Source organism: Bubalus kerabau, chromosome 10, assembly GCF_029407905.1.
Source record: "Bubalus kerabau isolate K-KA32 ecotype Philippines breed swamp buffalo chromosome 10, PCC_UOA_SB_1v2, whole genome shotgun sequence".
Classification (NCBI taxonomy): Eukaryota; Metazoa; Chordata; class Mammalia; order Artiodactyla; family Bovidae; genus Bubalus; species Bubalus kerabau.
In genome coordinates, this window is record NC_073633.1 from 19796708 (window position 1) to 19812690 (window position 15983).

The window sequence follows — 15983 nt, forward strand, 5'->3', positions numbered from 1 at the left end:
TGCCCTCACTGGAACTAGCTTTGGGGAATCCACCAGGATCTGGGCTGAGCTTCAGGGCTAAGGGCAAAGGGCAAAGGGTAGATGTTCAGGGGACCTCTTGGCTGCCACACTGATTTCCCTTTGAGGTCTGGGTGTCTCCTTCAGTGCCAGCCTCAGCATGGCCTCCTCTCTCTGCAGCAGCAGGAGGAGGCTTTGCTGTTGCCTGCCTGCACACCCTTGCATCTGACCTCAGAATGAAGTCAGCCCCTTGGTAAGCGCGGGTGGAGCGGTCAGACCTCTGGGGCCTCCAGATGCTCCGCTTTGGCCCGCAGCATCTGCCAGCGCCTGATCCGGCCTCGCAGGTCCTCCAGCTGCCTCCAGAACAGCTTGGCACAAGCCAGCCGCCCTCACTGCCACCAGCTCAGCCAGGTGCGTGCCCCCAAGTTCCCTCTGTCCCTTCCTCTATATGCTCACCCTCACCCAAGCCAGAGATGAATAACAGGGGCACCTTTAATGTGAATTGTATCAAAGCTTTATGTTTGACTCCTCAGCTTTATAGGGAATCCAAGAATGGCTTTGAAGAGACCACAAAGCAACATGAGACAAATCACTAGGACATTTTCTTCTTCTTCTGTGTTTTAAAGTCTTTATTAAATTTGTTGCAACATTGCTTCTATTTTATGGTTTGGTTTTTTAGCCCCAAGGCACCTGGGATCCTCTTGCCCAGAGATGAAACCCTCATTCCGGTGCTAGGTGAAGTCCAAACCACTGGACCACCGGCGAAGTCCCTCACGAGGACGTTTTCTGAGACAACTGACTTGGTGTGTTTAAAAAGTCACTGTCACTTTAAATTAAAAAAAAAAAAAGTAATGGGAGTGTTCTAGATTTAAAGGAGGCAAAAGAGAGATCACAACCAAATGAAATACATGGGAACAACGCAGTTCCCAATCCTGGTTCAAAATATGGAATAGCTGTAAAAGGCATTTCTTTGGTTTTTAAGGCCATACAGCATGGCATGTGGGATCTTAGTTTCCTGACCAGGGGTCAAACTCTTGCCTCCTGCAGTGCGAGCATGGACTCTTAACCACTGGACCACTGGGGAAGTCCCTGTAAAAGGTATTTTGAAGAATTTTGAATATTGGCTGGGTGTTAGATGGTATTGAGGAATTGTTAATTTTCTTAGATATGGTAATGATGATATGCTCATGTGGGAAACTGTCCTCCTTTGTAGGAAATGCAGGCTGATGTAATAAGGGGACAGGAGTCATGATGCTGGCAGCTTCGTTTCAACTAATTCCACAAAACTGGAAAAAGAAAAAAAGGAAGGAAGAAAGACAGGCACACAGAGAGAAAGGGATTGTGACAAAATGCTAAAGCATATGAACCTAGGTGGTGGGTGATTCCTGGACCGTGCTGTCAACTATTTTTGTTTTCTGAAGTATTTTATGATAAGAAGTTGGAAAAAACATAATCAGGTCTGCAGAGTCAGAGCAGGTCCCAGTGGATCCTGTGCGTGTTCACTGGCCGACTTGGGCTGGGTCTGTTTCCCACTCCGTACCGCAAGGACATCGTAACTCCCACCTCCCGGGGGACTGACGGTGCCTTGGGCTCTCTCAGCGTCCCATGCTGGCAGATGCCCCCGCCTCCAGGAAGCCTACCCCTGCCCTCTGCTTCCCTGGCCTCTCACTACTTTTCAAGTGTTGGTTTCATCTCCTCCAAAGGCTCCTAAGATATTTGAACTCAGGATCTGTGTCTGATGCTTTCCAGACACCTCTCAATCAACTGGGCCCACAGGAGCGGTGGTGCGATCTTATCTTGGATGGGATCTTGTATCTACATATCTCATTTTGAGTCTTAAAGTAACCACATAAAGTCAGAAACTATGGTTCTTGTTTTAGAACATCTTAAGGAGGCAAATTGTTTTTCCGAGGCTAGTAGGAGTTAGAATAGGGAGTGAAAATCCAGAAATGCAGACTCCCAGTCCAACACTCGGTCAGGCATGCTCACTGTGGCTTCATGCGGGGTGAAGGTACAGGTCCAGTGATAAGGGCCCCCTGGCCTCCTTCCCCTAATCCTTCCGTAGGTCCTGCGGAGAGATCAGCCCCAGTCTACCAACTGATGGGGGAGAAGCAGTGCCAGGCTTGCTGCAAGATGCTCTCTGCTTTTCCCTGGATGCAGGCTGGGGCTGATCCCAACAGAGGTTCTCTCTGCTGGACTTTTGGAAGGGTAGTGAGATTCAAGTCAGGCCTTGAAGGTTGGGCAGGGCAGAGAAAAGGGCAAGGGCCTTCCAGACCAGATCTACACCTACAAGGAGCAGGAGATTGGAATGAGCAGGCTCCTTTCTCTTTGGGAGGACTATGGAATCTAGAATGTTCTACCTGAAAGAGACAGAGTGATTGCCAGTACTCAATATCAGACAAAATTTCTGCCAGGGCCATGTACCACCCATACTATATTTTTCATACTGTATTTTTCTTTGAATTAATTCATTATTTTTAAACTTAGCTTTCTTAGCACTAATATCTGTGAAATCACGGATTTGGCATGTAATTTACATGTTTTTTTCTAATACAAATTAAAATAAACACATGAGGGACTTCCCCAGCAGTCCAGTGGTTAAGCCTTTGCCTTCCAATGCAGAGGGTATGGGTTCGATCCCTGGTTGGGGAACTAAGATGCCACACGCCTAGTAGCCAAAAAAACAAAACATGAAACAAAAGCAATATTATAACAAATTAAAAAAAAAAAAAAAACTTAAAAAAAAAGTGGCCCACATTAAAAACATCTGTAAAAAATAAATAAATAAAAATAAACACCTGGCTAGTAAAATTAAAAACTTCATCTCATGTAAAGGAACATGAGTGACCACCTGGGACTGCAATCAGGGCATCACTGATGTAATCCTGTTGAGGATCAGGTCAGAAGGGGCTTGCCTAAGATCACACAGCCAGGAAGTGCACTTGGCTGTCCAGCAGGACTTTGTCATGAACAGTCGTGGGCAGAACTCAGCAGAAAGAGGAGAAGGCAGGTGGGAAGGGGTACAGTGTAGGCAGAGGCTGGGAGGTGGGGAGGAGTGGAGGGGAGGGCAGTGGCCTGAGGGAGTAGAGGACATAGAGCTGGCAGGAAGAGGCTTTGCCTGAAGAATCCCTGGGATTCTCCTCATTGGATCTGAACTTCTTCCTTCAATAAAGAGGCCTTTGTGTCTGAGCTCCTGGCTTTATTTAAATCCAATGCAAAGTCCTGTTTTCAGGCAAATTCTCAGGGTTGGTTTCCTGATTCTATGGCGGTTCTTTCCTTTTGCCTTCCATCCCCTTGGGAATTTCATCTGAAGAAATTTCTGTCCTGAGATGGGTTGGGAGACTCAAAGCATATCGAGAGACTGGACGGGAAGAGCAGGGGCTGGATGATGGCAGATAATGGCAAGGTCGGGTCAGAAATGTTTTTTTTTTTTACAATTTTAAACATTTATTTTTGTCTGTGCTGGGTCCTTGTTGCTGTGCAGGCTTTTCTCCAGTTGTGGTGAGTAGGGCCTCCTCTTCATTGTGGCGTACGGGCTTCTCATTGCAGTGGCGTCTCCTGTTGCTGGGCACGGGCTCTAGAGTGTGCAGACTTCAGTTGTTGTGGCTCCCTGGGTTAGTTGCTTTGCAGTATGTGGGATCTTCCTGGACTAGGGATCGAACCCATGTCTCCTACATTGGCAGGCGGATTCTTTACCACTGAGCCACCAGAGAAGGCCGCATGTTCACATTTATAAAACACTTATTGAGCTCCTACTGAATGCCAGACCCCAGCTGGGTACTTTGAGTTTGGATGCCTGTCTGCCAGGAGAGCACCCACTTGGGCTCCACCTGCCATGGCGCCCATTTGTAGGGTTTCCTATAGGAGGCATCATCTACAGCAAAGCTGAACTCCACGGTCGGGCTGCCCATCCTGTCCTTCACCTGCGCATCCGTCCGTGTGCATCTGTGTTCTCTGCAGTACCTAGCACGGGACATGCATGCAGTAGGGGCCAGCTGGTTGGTCAATTGGACTCTGTCTCGTGGATGGTGGACAGGAAGGGTGAGGAGGGGTGTCATTCCATTCTCTAGAACAAGGGCTCTCAAACTTCAGTGCACTTCTGTCTCACTGGGGCGGGAAAGCTGGATCAAAATACCTATGTCTGGGCCCCATTCCCAATATATTGGATTCAGTAGGTCTGGATTGGGAACCAGGAATCAGCATTTCTAACAAATGATATGGGAGGCTTAGAAACCTCCCCCATCCTGGAAAATTTTTAATACAAGTGACCTGTGGGTCACACATGGAGAAACCTTGCTCCAAAGAATAATCTGGCATAGCAGAGTCTCAGATTTCTAGTCAGGAGACTTGTGTCTGTGGCCCTCTACTCATTAGCTGTGTGGCTTTGGACAAGTCACTTAACCTCTCTGGGCCTGATGATGATGTATAGGACTGAGATTTCTGGGGTGTACTTGTGGGTTAGGAGCCCTAGAGACAATCAAGGGGGTCATTTGCCTTGTGGCACATAGTGGGGCCATCTTCCTCCCCCACCCCTCATCATCAGAAGTGTTCTGTGTCTCTGCGAACACCCAGCCTCCTCTGTCTGCACGTCCCGTACTAAATTAAGCACAATTTCTGACACACGAGAGGCAGCCCAGACATGTTTTGGATGGATGGTCGGCTCTATCACATGGCACATCTCTTGGAAGTGAAAGGCTCCCCCATCCTTTCTGAAAGGTGGTGTGGGCGGATATACTGAACGAAGAAATGGGTGAGTGCCCTCATGCCAGTCTTTGCTCTTGCGGGAATTTATTGAAAGAGTAAGTCCTCCTGCACAGGGCCAGGCATCCGGTTCTTGGAGGTCCCTTCCCTTCTGCCTCCCGAGGGCAGGCACCGGGCTTTCCTCACCTCCTAAATTCTCGAGAGCCGCTTCCCTCCCGCCCGTGCCCAGCTCAGCTCCTCAGGGACAGTCTGGCCTGACCCGTGTCTCTCCTGGCCTCTTACAGATGTCCTGGCGTCCGCAGTACCGCAGCTCCAAGTTCCGGAACGTCTATGGGAAGGTGGCCAACCGGGAGCACTGCTTTGACGGCATCCCCATCACCAAGAATGTGCATGATAACCATTTCTGTGCTGTCAACGCCCGCTTCCTGGCCATTGTCACCGAGAGCGCGGGGGGTGGCTCCTTCCTCGTCATCCCCCTGGAACAGGTAGGCCCCCCCACACCTCCTTAGGCCTGGATGCCGCCCCAGGACAGAGAGAAACCCCTATTGGTCATTCTTGGGCCTGTTGCCCTATATCTCCCTGCCCCCCACCTTTTACTTTTTCATCATGTGTCCAGTGACTGCACCCTCCCCAAAGTTATCCCCAAGAATCACCGGAACAGGTGCAGCTGGGGGACCTGAGGAACGTCCAGGAAAGGACACGTTTCTCTAGGCGGACTGAGATCTGTTCCCAGAACCCCCAACTTGGACAAGTCACTTGCTTTGAGGTTCCTGGGCTTCCCACTGACCCTCAGAGATTGGATCATCTGATCTCCAGGCTAGATCTGGCTCTACGATTGTCTTTCCTGAGTGTCCTTTAGTTCTGGAGCTGGAGACGCTAAAGATCCAGCATAGCCACATCGGGCAGGGATCTGCAAAAATGACACACCCATTAAAAATGACATTTCAAGCTCTTCACTGAGGGACTAGGAATAATTTACCTTCTCTCTCATCTCCCACCTCCACTCTGAAAGCTTCTTCTCTTCTGTGGCCGCCTTCATGAATCTAGCAAATTCAATCTGCACAGCCTCAATCATGAAATTTTGAAGCTCTGCCATTCAGGCGAAGTCCCCGGAGGCCCGTGGGAGGTCACGTGCCTCGGGGAAAGTGCTAGCTGTCAGTCCCGCTTGTTTATGGCTGAGTTCTCCCTCCCCGGCCTGACTCATCTCCTCTCCCATCCTCCGCCAAACGCTTGGGGAGAGGAGGTACCGTGCCCAAGGAATCCTTGGGACCGGAAAGCCTCTGTCAGCTGGTGGTGGAGGATGGGTTTTTCCAGTCTCACCTGCCCACAGTGCTGGGGGCTCAGATTTGGGAATGCCTTAGGCCAGACCCTCCCTTCCACGGAAGAGGGAAGCCACGGAGCCTGGCGCAGAGAGCTGGCTGAGGAGCTGTGGGCTTGGGGGCAGGACGTCTAGGTGCTGGTTGGTCTCTGTCGCTCAGCAGGAGTGTGACCTTGGGCGTGTCACTTAACCTCTCTGTACCTTATTTTCCTGTAACGGTAAAGTGGACCCCTTAAATCCCCTTCCACTTCCATAGTGATGTTGGCATTGAGAGGGTGATGGGCAGAAAGCTCTTTGAGAACCAAACAACCAGGTAAAGATGTTCTGGTACTTTCTTGGAAGTGTTATCAGCTCTCCCTGTCGATTTTGCAGATGCTCACAGCAGCTCTATCCCATTAGGAAGGATTCTGAAATGTAGCTTGTCTCCCCTCCTGAGCCAGATGGGCTCAGATATTTGTCCACGCAGGGACCAGCTCACCTCCAGCTGCAGTAGGCAGGCTTGCAGGTCGCTAGAAACACATGGGCTGGTTCTTACTGGGGCTCAAGTCCATTGCTGACACCCTGCCATACTCGACTACATGGTTTGCAAAGGTCAACAGTCAATGCCTCACACCATAACAAAACAAAAATTAATTCCAGATGGATTGAAAATCTAAACATTGAAAAAGAAAGAGAAAAGCTGCAAGGGTATTAGAGGGAAATGGAGAGTATTTTTAAAATCATAAGACAGGGAAAGGCTTCCTAAGCTAGTTAAGAATCCATAAAACCATAAAGGAAATGATTAGTAGATTAGAATAAATTTATAATAATATTTTAAAGGTAATTTTTGTACTCTAGTGAGACATGTAAGCAAAATTAAAAGACAGACAACATAATTGAGTACAATATTTGCAATATATAACAGACAAAAGTTGCATGTCCAGGATATATATATATATATATACACATATATATAAAGAGTTAAGAAAAATCAATAAGATAACCCAATAGAAAATGGGCAAAGGCTATGAATAAGCAATTTATAGAAGATAGAATATATCTTTTAGCCTACTAAGTAGAAAAAGATTTAAAAGAGTCATAATCTTTGGTGTTGCCAAAGGTGTGAGGGCAGGCACTCAAATATGCTCTGAGTATTTGATGATCTAACATCTTACTCTTGGTGAGGTATAAACAGAGGTAACTTGGCAATATCTAGTAACATTTAAAGATGTGTCCATTGGCCCAGTGATTCCACTTCTAGAATGTATTCTACAGAAATACTCTCAAGCATATATATTTTTTAAAGTTTATGGCATTTTTGTACTCATTTTTTTTGCAAGCATCATTTTTTAAAATTATTTTCTAGAGAAATGAAATTTCACTCTCAAATTGCTTTGAAGTTTCTAAACTCCTCTCCATTTTTGTAATGGTACCAAAAACTTTCATGTTGTCTGTAACTCTGCTCTAGAATATGGTCAGCTTCTGTAAACACTTCATGGACAGCAAGGGGGAAAAGAGCTCTTTATAGAGCATAAGTTTCTGTCTTTGGAAACATATGTATCTGTACACATGCATGTATGTTCAGTGTACATAGTCTTTCAACCTTATTTGTTCATATCCTGTGATACATTTTGTTTAATTTAATAATAGACTAATAGTGATGGCTTGGTCTTCCAGTTGATTTCTCTTGTTTCCTTTCATTTCAGGAAGTTTTCACTCTATATAGGTACTCGATCTGCTTTTTGAAGGGGGGTGGTGTTGGGGGTTTTTGTTTTGTTTGTTTGTTTGTTTAGTGGACTGTAGTCCGCCAGGCTACGTCTGTCTATGGGAGCAAGAGTACTTGAGTGGGTTGCCACCTGCTTTCTGTTGGTGGTAGTGGGGTTTGGGGCCACACTGCACATGGCATGTAGTGTGTGAGATCTGAGTTCTCCCACCAGGGATCGAACCCCTGCCCCTACTATAGAGGCACAGTCTTAACCACTGGACTGCCAGAGAAGTCCCAGGTACTCAAGGATTTCTGTGGCACTTTTATAACAGTGAAGATTGGAAGCAACCTGCAGATCCATCAATAAAGAAATGGGTGAACAAATTCGGGGCCATCCACACAAAGGGGTGCCACACAGTCACCAAAGGTGCTGATGCAGAGTAGTTGTTCTCAAGTGTTTAGCCTCAGAATCACTTTATGCTCTTAAACACTATTGAGGACCCCAAAGAGCTTTTGCTTACATAGCTATATACCTATTAATATTTAGCATATTTGGGGGGCTTCCCTGATGATAAAAAATCCACCTGCCAATGCAGGAGACATGGGTTCGATCCCTGGTCCAGGAAGATCCCACATGCCTCAGAGCGACTAAGCCCGTGTGCCACAAATATTGAGCCTGTGCCTTAGAGCCTGTGAGCTGCAGCTACTGGACCCATGCGCCGCAGCGACTGAAGCCCGAACACCCAGAGCCTGTGCTCCATCACAAGAGAAGCCGCTGCAGTGAGAAGCCTGCGCACCACAGGTAGAGAGTAGCCCCTGCTCACCGAAACTAGAGAAAGCCCGCAGCAGCGAAGACTCAGTACAGCCAAAGATAAATGATGAGCATATAAATAAAATTTAAAAAAATATTTAGGATATTCAAAATAAAAATGTAGGAAAATCAAAAATATGTATTTATTTGCCTAATAATAAACCCATTTCACATCCTCACAGAAAACTATTTTATGAAAAATTATTATATTTAAAAAAAATTGAGAATTACATTGTTCTACATTTTTGCAAATCTCTTTAAATTAATCTGGCTTAATAAAAGGTGGCTGAATTTGAATATCTGCTTCTACATTCAGCCTGCTGAGATATCAAACATCATACGACTCTGGAAAACTTCACTGTATACTTAACTGAGAGAACAAGAGTGAAAAGGCAAATAATGTCTCCTATTATTATGAAAATAGTTTTAACCCAACAGACTCCCTGAAAAAGTCTTAGGGATCCCCAGGGGTCCCCAGACCACACTTCAAGAACCACCAAGCAGTAGAATATTTAATAAGAAAATTTTATCACCCCCTGCTAGCTGGAAAAAAAAAAAGTAAAATCTAATTAATCCCATTAAATGATATCTATGTAGCAATCCACCTTTTTGGAAAAGACTGGGAAAACATATGGGCTTCTCTGGTGGCTCAGATGGTAAAGAATCCAATCGAAATGTGGAGACCTGGGTTCGATCTCCAGGTTGGGAAGATCCCCTGAAGAAGAGAATGGCTATCCTCTCCAGTATACTGGGCTGAAGAATTCCATGGACAGAGGAGCCTGGCTCAGTCCATGAGGGCTACAGTCCATGAGGTTGCAAAGAGTTGGACACAACCGAGCTACTTTCACTTTTTTAAGCTTCTCTGGTGGCTCAGACGGTAAAGAGCCTGCCTGCAATGCGGGAGATCTGGGTTCAATTCCTGAGTCGGGAAGATCCCAGGCAAGATCTTGCCCATACTCCAGGTAAGAATACTGGAGTATCCCATGGACAGAGGAGCCTGGCGGGCTACAGTCCATGAGGTTGCAAAGAGTCGGACACAACTGAGCGACTTCTCTTTCTATATACACCTACGGGTTTAAAAGTGGTTATTTCTGAGTATTGGCGTCATGAGTGCTCTTTCATTTTTTTTCTTATTCCTTAACTATGTCTTCTAAATTTATCTTAGATGAGCACAATGTTTCATACTTTAGGGGGGAAAAAGAAATAAAGACAATTGGTTGATGTAAAGAGGGAGCCCTGAGGTTTCAGAAGACAAACAACCTAGAGTAGGGACTCAGGTCAGCCCTCCCTTTATGTATTTTGTCGACATTTTCCCCCAAAGTAACACGTGCTTCTGAGCTGGCTGTAGTGCAGGCTAGCAGGAAGTACCCTGAGTGAGGGTGAGGCGCTAAAGGGTGGGGGCAAGGCAGATCCTGGGGCTGAGCAGTTGGTTTAGTCCGAGGCAGGACCCTGATGTCTGAGACTCTATGGAACAGAGTCCTGAGCCCAGAGAGGGGCCTGCCTTCCCCAGCTGCCTGGGTCAAAGCTGTCAGTCTCCTGCCCCTGTGGTCAGGGCAGAGCCCACCGCTGTGGGCTGGCTGGTCCTGGGGGAGTAGGGAGGACAAGGGCTAACAAACAGCAATAACAAGAATGCCCAGTTCAGAACCTGCTCCTGATCTGCCAGTAGGAGAGATGAACTGTTCCTCATTGGTCAGTTTTCTAGGAAGAAGATTCTATTATTTTAGCTCCAGTTTTTAATTTTCTTGGTTTAGATAGAACTCTCTCTGAAAACAGTTTCCTGTATTATTCAACAGAAACACAGGCAAGGTTCCGGCCATTTCTTGGCGAGGTCTAGTCGTTGCTTGGACGTTGCTCATGCGCTGTGAGCTCACAGGGGCACACTCTTGTCCCTGCCCTGCGTGGCTCCAGACTATTTTCCTGAGCCCACAGAAAGCCGCTGTCTGCTTTTGTAGTTCTTTTCTGGGTTTTTGGCCATCTACTGTCAAATGCCCTTCCCATTCCTTTCTTGCTTCTCTGAGAGGTTTGGGCCAGTTGAGACTAACAAGATTGGCACCTGCCCTGAGGCCAAGCCTGAGGCCGACTCTTCCAGAAGCTTCTCTTCCTTCCTCAGTTTCCCCCCAAGCCAGCTTGCTGAGACCTCAATATTTGTGATGACAAGCTTTCCCCCAGGGGAGGAAGTATGCCGGCAACAATAACAAACAATGATGGCTTGCCTTTGTCTAGCACTCCAGTCCAACAAACTCTGTCTTAATCAACCCTCTTGGGGGTTAGATGGTGGTTGTTGTTCAGTGGCTCAGTCGTGTCCAACTCTTTTAGACCCCATGGACTGCAGCACTCCAGGCTTCCCTGTCCTTCAATATCTCCTGGAGTTTGCTCAGACTCATATCAGTAGAGTCAGTGATGACTATCTAACCATCTCACCCTCTGTCTCCCCCATCTCCTCCTGCCCTCAGTCTTTCCCAGCATCAAGGTCTTTTCCAATGAGTCAGCTCTTCATATCAAGTGGCCAAAGTACTGAAGGTTCAGCTTCAACATCAGTGCTTGCTATGAATATTCAGGACTGATTTCCTTTAGGATTGACTGATTTGATCTCCTTGCTGTCCAAGGGACTCTGAAGAGTCTTCTCCAACACCACAGTTCAAAAGCATCAATTCTTCAGCGCTCAGCTTTCTTTATGGTCCAACCTTCACATCCATACATGACTACTGGAAAAACCATAACTTTGACTAGACAGACCTTTGTCGGCAAAGTAATGCCTCTGCTTTTTAATACACTATCTAGGTTTGTCATAGCCTTTCTTCCAAGGAGAAAGCGTCTTTCAATTTCATGGCTGCAGTCATCATCTGCAGTGATTTTGGAGCAAGAAAAAATAAAGTCTGTCACTGTTTCCATTTTTTCCCCATCTATTTGCCATGAAGTGATGGGACTGGATGCCCTGATCTTAGTTCTTTGAATGTTGAGTTTAGAGGGTTTGGTAGAACCGTCCCCATTTTACAGTTGGGGAAACTGAGGCTGCAGAACCAGACTGGAAACCAGCCCACTTATTTCTGAATCTGAAACTCTTTCCACTGCCCATGACGCTGGTGGATTGGTAAGTTCTGGCCGAGCTGGCAGATCTGAAAGGGGTGGATTTGTCTTTCCCAGGCTCATGTTCAGGCGGCTGTTGTGAAGGCCGGTTTTTCCCCTGGTTAACATTCAGCTGCCAGCTCTGTCCTCTCTGGAGTGGAATGTTAAGCTGCAGATGGGGGAGCAATCAGCACCCTGATTGCCTGGCACAGCTGGAGGGGCCTTATGAATATTCCAGAGAGCAGGCACGGTGCCCAGAGGCCTGATTAACCGCTCGGGCCTCCCCAGGTACACCACCCCTTTCCTGCCACACTCCACCAGGGCTGCCCACCTGCCGCCTCCACATCCAGGCTGAAGCTGGAAGCCGGGCCTGGCACAGCTAAGTATTAGCCAGCTACCTACTACCCACGTGGTACATGGCAGAAAGGAAGGAAACCTGGCCTGGACATCAGGGGTCCGGGTTCTCCTTACAACCCAGCAGTCCTCAGCTCTGGGGAACTTTTGGGGGTCTCACATACCAGCTCTTTTCGAATCTCATCTCCAGCCCCATGATGAAAGTACAGTTGTTCGTCCCGTTTTACAGATGATGAAACAGAGCCTTGGAGAAGTCAAGAGACTCCTTGGAGACTTGTACAGCACATGAGTGGCAGAATTTAATACTAGGGCTCCCCTGGCCACATGCCGGCCCATCTCTGTAAGAGGACTCGGAAGAGGCATTGTCTAGAGGTGCCTTGTATTATTATTACCATCATTTGAACATCTCTACACCTCCAAGTGGAGTTGGACATTAATTGAACATTATGAATTAATGAATTATGAGTTAATGAATGAACATTATGAATTAATTCAACATGGAACATTAATTCAGCCAGTACTTTGTAAACTCCTGTGATATTCTGACACCTCAAGTGTCCATCTTTTCTGGAAGCCATGAGAACAGGTATTTGCTAGAAGGTAGGGAAGCTTTGTCTCTGAAGGACAGAAGCAACAATCTCGGTCAGCAAGGAGAGCTGGGGGGAGGCATCCTGGAGCAGAGGACCACACAGGAGAGCACCACTCCTTCAGTCATGGGGCATGCCCTGGGCACCCAGCCCCATGCCTGGCACTGAGACCCAAGTAGCACCAGGCCTTGTCTCTGATATGTCCAAGGGGCATCTCATTGGTGGACCAGTGGGTTGGAAGTCTCTGAGAGAGTCCTACCCATGTCTTGCTCGAGGAACCAACTCCATGGTTCAGGGAGGGAGCTATTTTTATTTATGTATTTCTTTATTTTTGGCTGTGCTGAATTTTCATTGCTATGCCCAGGCTTTCTCTAGTTGTGGCAAGTGGCAGCGACTCTCTAGTTTCAGTGTACAGACTTCTCATTACAGTGGATTCTCTTGTTGTGGAGCATGGGCTCTAGGGTTCATTGTGGCACATAGGTTCAGTGCTTGCAGCTCCTGGGCTCTTGAGCTTGGGCTCAGTAACTGTGGTGCACAAGCTTAGTTGCCCCATGGCATGTGGGATCTTGCTTCCCAGACCAAGGATCGAACCTGTGTCTCCTGCATTGGCAGGCAGATTCTTAACCACCGGACCACCAGGGAAGCCCCTGTTGAACAGGTTCATCCTAACTGTTCATCCTGCTGGCAGTTCAAAATGATGGACATTAATTGCATTCTCCAGAAACTGGAATCCCTGGTTCATTTATGTTCGGATTTAGCTGTGTATAATGCAAATAACTGAATTCTGGGGTTGGGATGCTGCATTTGATCTCCAGATAGGGGTCACTCCTATCTCCTGTGTAAGCCTGTGGCCTCAACTTTCCCCCTCCATGTCTGCTCAGTCTCGGCAATCTGGTGGTGGAACATTTTCCCCTGGATCTTGGGGTGGGGTGCCGCATTGTCCTCCCCCAACCCAGTTAATGTGGCCTCCTCTTGCTTCTTCTCCTGTCTCTGCTATTCAAGGGTGGAGGTCTAACCAAGGCTGGACAGTTGCTCCGGGTCTCCCCAGCCCTGCAGGGATGGGTGGTGGAGGTGGACTGGGGCAGAAAAAGCAGCACAAATCCACAGGCATCTCAGTGAGGAGACCAGAGCCCTGGAGTAAGAGAGCGGCATAGGACAGGGCCAAGAGATCAGACTCTAGAAGCAAACAGACCTCGCTTGAGCCTCTGCCATGCCACTTAGTTGCCGAGTGACCTTAGGCGAGTCACTTTACCTTTCTGTGCCCTAGTTTTCCTTTCTGCAGAGTGATGGGGTTGGACCACGTGATCCCTAGAGTTCAATTTAGCTCTCACATTCCGTTCCCCTCTTTTATGCAAATATGTCCTCATTTGCGTGCTGGTAGGCACTGTGCAGAACATAAGAACTGTTCCTTCTCATCTCTCAAGGGCCAGTTCCAATGAGGCCAGCTCCATGAAGCTTTCCCCCTCCCAGGACCCATCCGAGGCATTTTGTGTCTATTGCTTGGAGTACTGTCTATATGCTTCCTTCTTGTCTATGTGGTTAGTCCATCCATCTGTCCATCCATGCATCCACTCATCCATCCATCTAGCCACCTATCTCTTCATTCATTCAACCATTCACCTATACAGTCACCCACTCACCCGCCACCCCGCTTGTAAATGTTTATTGAGTACCTGTTGTTTCGGTCACAGTTCTAGAATTGGGGACGCCACTGTAAATAAGACCAATCTCCACCTGCATTGAGTTTGCAGTCCAGCTCACCACCTTGATTAGGCTGAGAGCCCCTGAGGCAGGGAGGTGTCTGATGTGTACAGGGTCTGCACACAGAGGGTGCTCAGCAAGTGGGCATGGGTGTGACCTGTGGCTCGGTCCCAGAAGCACCATGCCACGTCTCCCGGCTGGGGTTTTCTCTTTGCTGGTCCTGGGAGCCCTTCACCTCCAAGCCCCAAGGACCATGTGGTGCCCTGTAGGGGCCTCCCAAGCTGAAGAGGGCTACATCCTCCCCTTCAAGCCCTTAGAGCAGTATTGCTCAACCCAACTGTTCTGGAATCAAACCTGAACGTTGGCAGACAGGTTAGCTCCATGAGTCAAAGTATATAATATGTGTGATGCCTGATATTAAAAGAAAGAGGGGCAAGTGCCCCAGCTCAGTGCTGAGGACTGTAATCAAAGCAGGCTTTTTTGCTCACCCAGAGCCTCGGCTTGCATGATTTCTATAACACTCCCTCCCCATCACTCCCCATTGTCAGCCCTGGGCTTCTCAATCCTTCTCTCTCCCATAAAAAAGCCCCAGATCTTCCTCTCCGCTCCCCTCTGTGAAGAGGTCTCCCCTCTCCCGAAGAATTAAGAGAACCTTTTCCGAATCCATCTTTCAGATCTTTCTCCAGTTGTTCTTTGTTCTTCTGCTTGGTGCAATTTGCATCTCAAAGCCTGTGACAGCCTGCGTGTACAGTAAGTGACTTGGGGGAAAGGGGAAGAAAGAGAGAGAAGCCTCAACTTCTTTGCATTTGTCTGAGGCCTGAGATTGACAGCCTTGCTTGGTGTTTTTCCCTTTTTTGGAAGAACGACTGCTTATTTTTGAGAAAAGTGAAGGCAGTCTCTTCAGCAGAAGTGGAAGTGTCTGTCCTGATTTTATTTCTCTATAATGGACTGGGTGCTGTCTCTGGAAGGGATATGGACTAGGGATGCAGGCTGGCTGGTGGCTATCCTGGTGGGGTCAAAGAGTCCATCCCTCTGTTTGGGGCCAGGGCCTCCATTTGATTCATTCTTCTCTTTCCTAGCAGAGTCAGTGAAGCTGGAAGTAATAGGACCTGGTCCACTAGGTTCTGTGAACCTGGGCCATGGGCCCTCCCTCTGACCACAGGCACCACCCTAGATTCCAAACTGTTGCAGGAAGGGGGACCCCTTCCAGGGCCCAAGCGTGGCTCTTGTCTAACCCTCGGAAGTGAATTGTCTGAGGAGATTCATGTACTGACAAGCAAGAGACTTGATCGGGAAGGGGCATAGGGTAGGGGAACCCAGGAGAGCAAGAGGGTAAGGGAATCCAGGAGGACTTCTCTGACCCATGACTCCGAGTCTGGGGTTTTATGGTGATGGGATTAGTTTCTGGGTTGTTCTCTGGCCAGTCATTCTGACTCAGGGCTCTTCCTGGTGGCACATGCATTGCTCAGCCAAGATGGATTCCAGCAAGGAGGACCCTGGGAGGGTCGTAGGACATGTGATATCTCTTTTTGACCTTTCCCAAATTCTTCCAGTTGGTGGTGGCTTGTTAGTTCCATGTTCTTACCAGGACCTCATGTGGTAAAATAACTCATACAAGTGGTTACCGTGCTGCCCGGCCAGGGTGGGTGCTTTCAGCGTTTCCCCTAACAAAACCAGGTTGCCAGTTACCTTGGGCTGCTCCCCAGTTTCCCTCTGGAGACTCGCATACCTTTAGAAATCATAGCTCCGTCCCTTAGCTAGGAG

The 15983-nt window shown here is 47.9% G+C and overlaps 1 protein-coding gene across 1 annotated transcript in view; it reads left to right on the top strand.

Annotated features, from left to right (window-relative positions):
* The window catches only part of CORO2B (coronin 2B), a 147362-nt gene that overhangs the window by 71190 nt on the left and 60189 nt on the right, over nt 1–15983 (top strand). Inside the window, exon 2 of the mRNA XM_055536823.1 lies at nt 4983–5183. Coding sequence (XP_055392798.1) covers nt 4983–5183 — 201 coding nt within the window. The remainder of the gene's footprint in view (nt 1–4982; nt 5184–15983) is intronic.